Genomic DNA, 11,086 nt, shown 5'->3' with positions numbered 1-11,086 from the left:
TGCGCTTACGTGCGCACGCACGTACATCACAATTTCGGGTTGTCCGGTGGGAGTTTTCAAACTGAAAACTACACCCGGTGGCAAAGTACAGTGTTGACGCTGCAACATTTTGCCGCCATGACTGAAATTGTTTTTTGCGGCTGCAGTCGCGTCATGTGAGCTGGTTCAGCGAACCAGCTCTGTGACACGTTAGCCACGCCTCCGCCACGCCCCCAAATGACGCGACCCAACACCTGCAGCCAAGGCACAGATCGCTGGGCTGCAGGAGTGCGCACGGAAGCACGCGGCTGTAGTTCTTAGTGGTTAGCCAGCCGTTCTATACTAGAGCCGCGCACACGGCAGTGAGCGGGGAGCCGGACGATCGGGGGGAAGACTCAGAAAATAATCTTTTCGGGCCGCTCAGAGTGAGGCTGCAATGTGTATATGTGTGTGTGTGTGTGTGTATATATATATATGTATATGTATATATATTTATCAAAGTTGCACGTTATGTTAATAAATTATTTATTCTGTTTTTTTTTCCATTTTTAAAATATATAATAAATTATTAACTTTCAAACAAACAATCTATACACACACACAAACACATATATACACACACCCGTGTGCGTCATAGCCTGTCGCTCACAGCACGGACCCATACACACAAAAAGTTCGCACACGCATGCTGTAAAACAAGCCTTACCCTGAACTCCGCCTTAGAGCAATAGTAGAATGAGATGTATCTCTATTTGTGTCACTATAATGAGCACAGTTGCTTCCATTCAACCCGCCAGGATTGAGGTAATGTTAACCTCTTCTGCTCAGCACTAGATGTAAGAAGCTCAAATAACACGCTTTATAGATGTAGCCAGGTCCCCCCTGCCTGCCAAGCCCCCCTCACCTTCCTGGCGATCGCGGGTGCCGCCGAGCCCAATGGCGGTACCGTCGGGCCGATCGGAAGAGTGGTGGCGGTCAGGATCCTGCTCGGGGGTTGCCGGGGACGCGTGCGGCCGGTTGCCAGGGCGGCGATCGCGTTGTTAGGGCTCCCGGCGCTCCCGAAGCAAGGCGGCGAGGGCGCCGCCATCTTCTAATTGTTGGCGCATGCGCAGTGCAGATCTCGGTGCGGTGGCCAGCAGGGAAGTTCGCGCATGCGCAGGAGACGCGTGCGAACGAGGGCCAATCAGGAGAGGGCTCACAGAAGGGACTACATCTCCCATGAGCCTTAGGAGCGCCCCATGTGACCCCAGGGAGCCAATAGGGCTACAGTATCTCCCTGCTCAGGGATAGATACATTTCGCGGGGTTTAGGAGCACGTTAGTCGGCTTCAGGAGCAGCTAGGGGAAGGAGGTAGGGTGCAGGAGTCAGTGACTCCCTGCACTAGGCCAGCAGCCCCTAGGTCCCAGTTAGGTCCTGAGCCACTGTGTAGCTTGTGCTATAGGGACAGGCCCTAGATAGGGACACTGCCCCATTAGCTATTTGCATAGTCAGGGACACAGCGCTGAAGCCGTGCAGCCCTGCGAGGTGGGTTCTGGGCTCAGAACGCCACCAAAGACACTGAGACTAAGGTGATATTATCCACGCTGGAATTCACCCAACGCGGTGCGGAGGACGACGTCGGATCGGGCAGAATCCCTGTCGTAGTCTGCGGAACCCGGGGTGGGAGCCCTGGGCAGGTATCATTCTTCAAGTGCACCAACACTGTACAGCAACGCAAGAAGCACGCCTAAAGGGTTGGGGTATCACTTGGGGACACTTACGTGGAGAGTGGCCAAGGGCCTTGTATAGTGCGATTGGACACGGTGTGGGGATACACGGTGGTGGGAGCGGGGTGTATGTTATACCTTACCCAAAATGCAACGTTGAATGTTATGTATAGTAGAATATAAGTTATGCGCATATATGCAGTAAAGCCTGCCCTGTTTTACAACTGTGTGGTTACCGTGATTGTTTCCTGTGAGGGCCTCCTCCCACTCCGTTGGGATCCCTCACAGGTGGAGGCGTTGCACCACGAGATTGTTATATGTATGTACCCCAGGCTCCCCAAGCGGAGGCCTAGGCTCCTGAGAGCCACACGGGTATACACAGCAGTAGTAGCGTCTGTATTCACAGGGAATACCCGTTACATAGATATGGAGCAAAGAACAAGTTGATGCAAATGAAAATGTTTTCTTTGCCCAGGTAGAGCAAATTGCTTCACTTGAGACATATCCCCAAACACAGCTATTTCCCCCTTTTGGACTCATGAAGCTGATAGTGCCACTCTTAAAATGGAAAGTGCACTAGAATAGTTTGATCTATTATTTACTAATGTTAGGTATTCAGAGGAAATTATTAACCATGTATTAATGTGATAAGGATATTGTTTTTATTGTAGAGGGTAGCAGAGAAGAAGCACTGGTTATGGATGACTTGCATGCGAAAAAGTTGTTATAAGACCATTTTATGAGCCATAAAACATATTTGAGCTATATCTTCCAGTGTCTTATGAAAATCACAAGGACAAAGAAAAGGCAAGAACTGGCATTATTTCTCGAGTCAGGTCTTCAGGGAACGAGGATACTGTTGTAATGATTGTCTGTGTTAGATCCAGTAACCTGCAAAGAAAATAACACAAGCAGAAAAGATTAAATACCCCGAATTTAACATTACAAAACATTACTGATAGTCAGGTAAAACTGTTTTATCAGAGGCTCTAAAAAATGGTCCCCACTGTGAATTTCCAGCAACTCTGCTGTTGCTACAGCATTCTTATTTTCAGTACATTGTAAGCGCCTAACTAGCCCACGGGAACCACTATGGGCTAGATGCACAAAGATCCATAAAATAAGGACTCATAACGTGACATTACCTAAACCAGACACAGACGTTATGTTCCCTGATTTACCATGGTATCCTCAAATCTAATTATATGCAAAAGCAACTCATACTCTTAACATGACGTTATGCCAATTTTGGCATTACTCCCATCCATCCCCTGTAATAGGGCTTTTGTGGAAGTGGCGAGAGTTGAGACATTGCCCTGCCCCAAAAACCTTACAATCTAAGTGTTATGTTGGCAGGCTTACAGACACATTAGGAGTAAAAAAGTGCATTATTAGAAGTGCATACAGCAGGTCAAGAGCATTTGGAGTTCGTAGCAGAGACGTAAATCGTTTAATGAGATGCTTCTTTTAAGAGGTGGATTGTCAGCTGGGCTTTGAATGTGGAAGTGAAGGTGCTTGATATTGAGTGGAAGAGCGTTCCATATCTAGGGAGAGATTAGTGATAAGATGTAAAAGGTGCAAAGATGAGACAACCTTGGGTAGAACGTAAGGGACAAGTAGGTGTGTAACGAGATATCATAGTTGAGATATATGGAGGTGCAGAGCAGTATAGAGGCCTAACAGTAAGGAGGACAATTTTATAGTTTATATGGAAATTAATAAGAAGCAAGTATAGAGAGTTCAGGAGATCGGAAGCAGCTACTGTACACATCTAAAAGAACAAGAGATGATTCAGGTAGCAGTATTTTTAATGGACTGTAACAGAGAGGGATGTGAAGCGGAGAGATCAGATAAAAGAATGTTACAGTAATCAATACGGGAGAGAACAAGGGCATGCATTAGTGTTTTAGTGGTGTATCTTAACGATGATACAAAGGAAAAGGCGGCAAGATTTAGAAATAGGATTTATATGTGTGGAGAAGTAAAGGGATGACTCGAATGTAACCCCTAGGCAGTGTGCTTGTGAGACTGGCTAGATAATAGTGTTGTTGACTGTAAAGTAGAATGGAACAATGGGACTTGGTTTTGGGAGGAAATATGAGAAGTTCTGTCTTAGCCCGGTTACGCTTGAAGCAACAAAGAGCTATCCAGGCAGAGATAGCTGATAGGTACTCTGTCATTTTTGACTGGACTGCATGTGTAAGGTTAGGTGTAGAGAAATATAGTTGTGTCTCGTCGACATAGAGATGATACGTAAATCCAATGGAGTCAATAAGATCACCCAGTGAGAGCGTATACAGAGAGAAAAGTAAGGGGCCTAAGACTGAGCCTTGAAGTACACCTACAGAGAGTTCAATAGAGGTTGAGGAAAATTTGGCATGAGACACTGAAGGAATGATGAGAGGTAGGAGGAAAACCATGAGCGGGCAGTGCCACGGATGCCAAGAGAGTGAAGAATGTGTAGGAGAAGGGGGTGGTCAACAGTATCGAAAGCTGAGGAGAGGTCAAGAAGAATCAGAATGGAGTATTTTCCTTGAGATTTGGCAATATGGAGGTCATTAGCTACTTTAGCGAGTGCATTCTGTGGAGTATGCTGTGCCAAAGCCTGACTGGAGAGGGTCAAGTAGGTTATGGGCGTTAAGAAAGTAAAGTATATGTAAGGAGGCAATACATTCAAAAAGTTTAGAAGCTAAAGTTAAGAGGGAGACAGGGCGATAGTTAAAAGGGGCGGTAGAGTACGGTATTATTCTTGAGAATAAGTCCAACAACAGCTTATTTGAAGAGAGATGGAAAAGTACCAGAGCACAGTGATGAATTAAAGATGTTAGTGAGGATGGGGACCATGGTAGAAGTGAGAGGTTTCAGGAGATGAGAGGGAAATGGTCGATGCTGCCTGTGATGGAGGTTAAGGAGAGCAGCAGGAAAGCTACTTCTTGCTATGTAACTGGAGAGGAGACAAAGGTAGATGGAAGAGGCTTAGGAAGAAGGGGTGTAGAAGGGACCGATGGGATTTATTTGTAGATAGCTTCCACCTTGCACTTGAAATAATCAGCAAAGTCTTCGGGTGCAATGGAAGGAGTGGAGCATGGTGTGACGGGAGGGTTGGCTTTATGCCGGTTTATAAGAAAGATGAAGTAACCCTGTTTGGCAAGCAAAAAGAGAAGAATTGAAGCAGGACAGAATACATTTGTAGTGAAGGAAATCAGCCAGAGTGTGACTTCCTCCAGGGGTGTTCAGCGGAGCGAGAACGTGTGTCTGTGTGTTTAGCCAGGGTTGTGAGTTGGAGTGCCATGAGTGTCGGCGTACAGGTGAAGCATACTGCTCAAGCGGATATATTGCAAAGAGGGACTGTACTTGTAAAGAATGATATCTTCTAACTGGTCCTCATTTAATATGTCAGTTTGAGGCTTTATTACCAGTTATTGCCTTTAATACATGTAATAATCAACCAAGTTTCCCCTAAAATATAGATGGGGAAAAAAAAGATTGATAAAAATAGGATAATAGGGTAAAGTACAACTAACATTTTACTACAGTGAAAAAGATACCCAATTCTATAGTAGCCTTTATACAAAGGCAATAATGTGATACTGTTTTCACAAAAACACTGGAGGTCTCCATAATAGTCCACTTTTTGTTGCACTACCTTCTTACCATGTTGAAAGGTGAGCAGGTAAAAGAGGTTCTTGTCTTGATCCTTCATTCGTAGCAACCACGGACTTCACAGACTTAAAATTAGCCTCAATGTCTCTCTTCAGAATGTCCAAAGATAGACATCCATTGAAGTAACTGAGAACTTTCTGAAGGGACACAAAAAATGGCAAAGGATAACTTTTCCAGAAGACAGGATATTCCACAGAAGACATTATGTTTAACAGTATATTGTTAACACTGTGTGGCACAAGCAAAGCCACAGTGCTTCAGAAAATGAGACAGTAAAAAAGCTTATGTCAACCAAACCTCACATTTTCCTTCCTTGTTGTCCCATTTGTTACTGGGGATTATTTCTTCACCTCTGTCATGCCAACAATATTAAGACTCTTACTTTATAGATAGGCTCTACTGTTTGCATATCATGTACATGTGGGGCCTTACAACATAACATATGTAGGTCTGGAGTCCATTTTGAAACCAAGCTACTTTGCACTGTGACCACACAGCAATGTTTAACTATACCCCGTGGTGTATGAACACAACAACGTTTATAGGTAGTAATAAATATGTAAATCACTACACCATCTCACACATAACATTTAAACCATCATTTTTTTAAGAGCAGACTCTAATTGTAGATACTTACAATTCATACAATAGGTTCAGAATAACAGGCAAGTGAAAATGCATTTTCTTAAAGATCCTCAATGTCTACTTTCAATAAACTATACATTTGACACAGACAATTTTTATTGAAACACAGCACTAATATGTGCAGCACATTGTTCATTTAACTACATTTAAACATTGTTGAAACCGGGGACCTCTCAATACATTCATTCATCGCTCCAAGGATCCCACAGGTTCCAGAGGTGATGGATGCTTAAACATTTCCCATTCAGGTGGTTCAATGTGATAGGGATAAATAGCTGCATGCAACATCCTTGCCGCAAAAAAAACTTTGCGCACCCCTGACTTAAACTACCCTTTAACTTATTTTTGGGGACAATAAAAAGAAAAAAATCTTGTGTAAATTAGGTTTGTTCATTCTATATCATGCCTGGCTACAGTGAAAGCACTGTGTGCTAAGAGATAATGGGGAAAGGCAGGGTTGCAGACCTGTCTGAGGCATGTAAATGTGCTCACAAGTGATATTTTAATGTGCTACAGTAGAGGCAACGTTTATTCTAGCATTTGCCGTAAACTAGCCGGGTTACATTCTGGGTATGTGCTGGGTATGTGCTGGGTATGTTCTGGGCTAGTTTGAGGCACGTTTAAGGCATTTCTGCATTGACTAACGACCCATAGGATTAACACAGCAGGGATCCCTGGCAGTCCAATTCAGTTTGAATGGGACTGCCAGGGACCCCCCGCTGTTAATCTGATAGGCCATTAATCAATGCAGAAATGCTGGGGCTAGTTTAAGGAAAGTTTAAGGCATGTACCCAGCATGTACCTGGGTGTTTCCTGGTTTTTTTGGGGAATTGCCACTGGTTTTTGTTCGAATAAGAGTTGCCTCTACTGTATGTCATCACTGGAATTCATGAACATGAGTGGCTTAGAGCTATTCTCTTACAGGAGCATTTGCACAGACAGGTCCTATCTTCACCTCTCTGAAAACAAATGCCAATTACATCATTATGGAGGCACATTTTAAAAACATTCCAACAGTGCAGCATTTATTGTTGTTCCCATCGAAAACATACATTTGTATTCAAATTGCCAAAGGGCACAGCTATGGTTACACATGGATCTATAAATATTTATTGGGTAAGGCAGAAAGGGGAGGACTCACTAAGCGCTGATAAGGTGTATCGGTGCAATACAAGTCAATGGGAGTTAACGACAGATCGAACTCCAATATCCCTTATCAGAGTGAAATAGATTCATGACAACAGGCTTAACACTGGTGCAAAATTCTACAAATCACGGTAACATGAGACTTTGTATTCAGTGCTATCCTTCAGGTCTACTTCACTCCTGATTCTAGATAAAAAGCAAGAGTGCTGAAGTATAGAGCATACAGTACAATGCACCATTGTGTATTTTTCTAAGTTATTAAGTTACAATCTGTGTACTTTAGTTCCTCTAGGCCCCTGCTTTTATCTGACAATCAAATGATGATGATGGATAAGGATGAAAATTGGCAATGGAAAAGCAGTAATCAATCAAACACTTACATACAGTACTGACAACTGGTGAGCTACATATTTATGGCTTCCTAGGTGCCTCACATCATCTTCCAATTGTTGGCTCAAAACCAAAAGCTGATTAAGTTTTCCTATGTGAATGTAGTACTCTGGAAAAAAAGACATGACATTAGACAGGTGTTGATAGCCTGGTCCCTATCCACATCCTTTAATAACGCTGGTTCTATAATTTATTAAATGCTTATTAGCCTTTGAATATGAGCCCAAACAACCTATTCAAGTTGGCACTGAAGTACCATTTTATACCTGGAATGTGTCATCTAATTTGCTTTCTGGGGGAGTACAGGAATAACTAGTGGAAGTATACTGAAGGCATTGCATTGAAATAGCAACCGGAAGTTAAACAAAGAACAATCTTACCATGGCTACACTTTGGTCCATATTTACTAAGCAGTCACCTGGAGCTGGAAGGCACCTTACACCACGTTGACTGGAATGGGCTGTAAGGTGTATTCTAGAGGTGAGAAGTGCCTTGTAAATATGCCCACTTGCCCTTCAGTCTCTCCCCCAGTCACGTGGTGGATACTGTGCCTCACTGGCTGAAGCATGATTGGTAGTAACTCTTATATCTAGACTTCACAGAAGGGCAATTTTTTGGGGGGGTGGGGGTAATTAGGGGTGAACTGTATCCGTACTCCAGCTAATACTGTACATCCATCCATCAGCAATGGATCTGTAATACTAACTAAGAGTAGGTATCTCGGAGTAGATTAATGCCTTTTCTGACACATTTACTTAAAGCTGGATGATTTATTGATTGTTCAGATATAAATACATTTTTAATTGCCTCAGGGTCCGAGACATTTGGTCCCTACAAAACACCACTGCTTCACAGTAACTATATTTTTGCATACATTTACACTATAGCCCAATCCAACTGACTCCTCCACGAGACTATTGTAGGCAATCTCCAGATTGCAAGGCAATTCAATCAACACTGCCTGTGCTTGTGCCCCACAAAAAGTGTTATGTCTGGGAAGAAATGATATTGTTTTATAATGTAGTGTCAAACAGAGAAGATTGCCTCACTATTCATTGGTGTCAGGTTGTACATTACATACGTTTTGGACAAAATGGCACCCAATGCCTCTTACCATCCATTGGAGGTTTTTCTAAGATATCAACAGGTCTTTCGTGTATGATGTATATTTCAACTCGTGGATAAAGCACAGATAAACCTGACGTATCCAAATAGTCCTGCAAAATGACAGAAAAGAGGAAGTGTACCCAATTATTTTATGGCATTAATACAAAAATGGAATTAGCTAAAAGAGGAAAGGCTCAGTTGTATCTTCTTCACATTTGTATTGTATTACCACGTGTGGACTTTGAGAATGTGTCACTTTTCTGAATACAATTTGGCTAATTTTGATATATCTCTATTATTATTATTATTCTCCTAGAGTGCGGTCCCACTTAACTTATACTTACTGTAATTATGGAAAACATAAAGATAAACCTTTCATCATATAATGTATATGTGTAATTCTAAGAGGTCATTCTTTTACACAGTTTTAGCATTCTTTTTGTACTTACCTGTAAGCATGGAACAGGTTCAGGTAAATGAGTTAAGCATTCTTTCATTCTTTCAACAATTTCTGCCCCTGAATTAAAAATAAAAACTCATATAAAATGCAAAATTGTCAGCAAAAACAAGGCACCCCAGAAATATATCAGCACACTTTGTCACAAACTACAAAGGGATTTCTGGTCTGACATGAAAGAGATGTTTGGGAGAAGCCTGTTTCTGAAAAAGTAATTTATTGAGTGACCTGTGTAGCTATAATTAGGTTCAACATTGAAATCTTCCTTTGAACCCCAACAATAGTTTCTGCAGCTGTGCCTGAAAGATTATAACAAGTGCTCGCTGCAAACAGGACGGTGCCGCGAGGCCAAGGTGGGGATAGGATACACCGACCTGGAGCCGCGTCTGGATTGCGGGTATCGTAGTCGTGGGTAGTCGGGTCAGGGTTGGAGAGGTACGTATCGTAGAGATCACTTAGCCGAGGATTGTAGAGGTGCGTATCGTAGGGGTGACAAGCTGTGTCGAGGGTCAGAGAAGTCAGCGGAGTCAAACGGGGGAAGGCAGAGTGCTTGCGACCAGCACAACGTCACTAGAGGTTTATGGTCAGCCAACTTCCTGGTGGAAGAGGTTAAGCCTAAATAGCAGGGTCAGCGAATCTGACGCAGGATTAGTCCTGGATAGAAAAAATTAACCGTGTAGGAGCTCAAAAGAGTGTAGACAAAGGTGCCAGGCAGGGCAAAGTCAATATGAAAGCATTTAAATGGAGTTGACACCGGGTATATAAAGTCGGGTAGGACTGTGATAAGGAGCAAGGTAAGTGACTAATAACGCAAGAGAGGGCTGTTAACGGGAGAATGGAAAGGTACTCACTCAATCCCTGACCCTGGCTGGCCGCCCGGTGTGGAGTCCACGCGACTCACAAGATCACCGCTCTGCTTTCCTCCTTCCAGCTCCAGTCCTGCATAGATGCGTCTCCCTCTGTGTTTGCGGCTGCTTCCGCTTCCGGTGGTGAACACTGATCCTCGCAGCAGTGACTGGGAAGGTAAAGGATTCGTGGTCCATCCGCTCCAGAGAGAATAAGGTAAGAACTCACCAGCAAAAAGGGGTTAAAAACTAATTTATTGGGCTACATAAAAACAAAAAATAGACAGTGACAAACTCTCCCACGCGTTTCACGCCCACTATGGCGCTTTCTCAAGGAGTGTATTTCTCCTTGAGAAAGCGCCATAGTGGGCGTGAAACGCGTGGGAGAGTTTGTCACTGTCTATTTTTTGTTTTTATGTAGCCCAATAAATTAGTTTTTAACCCCTTTTTGCTGGTGAGTTCTTACCTTATTCTCTCTGGAGCGGATGGACCACGAATCCTTTACCTTCCCAGGCAGGATTAGTCCTGCAGGCAGGGGAGAAGCTAGAACCAATCAGGCGACTGGAGCTTGAGGGAGACGGAGCCTGCGCCTGATCCTCACAAAGATGAAGAAAACAAACACAGTAACAAAACGGTACACAGTTGGAAGGATAGAGATCGTACTGTCATTTTCACTGAAATCAGTGTAAGCCAGGGGTGCTCAACTCCAGTCCTCAAGACTTCCCCCCCCCCCCCCCCCCCCCCCAACAGGTCAGTTTTTAAGGATATCCCAGCTTCAGCACAGGTGGCTCAAACAGTGGCTCAGTCTTTGTCTGGGATGTCCTTAAAACCTGACCTGTTGTGGGGTTTTGATGATAGGAGTTGAGAACCCCTGGTGTACGCTATGTTCCAGACCACCTTTATACTGCCTCAATACATCCAGCCTGGTTACTGCAGTCATTAGCTTCTTGATGTGCTACAGTCAGCGGCGGATTGGAAAATGGCCCTCAGCTATGGCGGCCGCCTCCTTGCTGCCGCCCTCCTTCTTCCGAATCACAGCGTCAAATGATGCCGCGGACGTCACCAATGTGATGTCGCGCAGCATGGCAACGTGACGTCATGATGTTATTTGACGCCGCGTTGCCATGGCCTTCTCCAAAACGAGGAGG

At 43.9% G+C, this 11,086-nt stretch overlaps 1 protein-coding gene across 2 annotated transcripts in view; it reads right to left on the bottom strand.

The window, feature by feature from the left end:
• Positions 1–2,335: 2,335 nt before the first annotated feature.
• LOC142491049 (uncharacterized) overlaps positions 2,336–11,086 on the bottom strand; it is a 29,516-nt gene continuing 20,765 nt past the window's right edge. For both annotated transcript variants that reach the window (XM_075593383.1, XM_075593384.1), the window contains exons 4-8: positions 9,086–9,153; positions 8,644–8,746; positions 7,520–7,638; positions 5,340–5,485; positions 2,336–2,576 (exon numbers count right to left, since the gene is read on the bottom strand). In XM_075593383.1, the coding sequence (XP_075449498.1) occupies positions 2,474–2,576; positions 5,340–5,485; positions 7,520–7,638; positions 8,644–8,746; positions 9,086–9,153 (539 nt within the window). In that variant the 3' untranslated portion in view covers positions 2,336–2,473. The remainder of the gene's footprint in view (positions 2,577–5,339; positions 5,486–7,519; positions 7,639–8,643; positions 8,747–9,085; positions 9,154–11,086) is intronic.

Source organism: Ascaphus truei, chromosome 3 (genome assembly GCF_040206685.1).
Source record: "Ascaphus truei isolate aAscTru1 chromosome 3, aAscTru1.hap1, whole genome shotgun sequence".
Classification (NCBI taxonomy): Eukaryota; Metazoa; Chordata; class Amphibia; order Anura; family Ascaphidae; genus Ascaphus; species Ascaphus truei.
The sequence above is the reverse complement of the archived record's forward strand: the minus strand, read 5'-3'. Positions and strand labels throughout refer to the sequence as shown.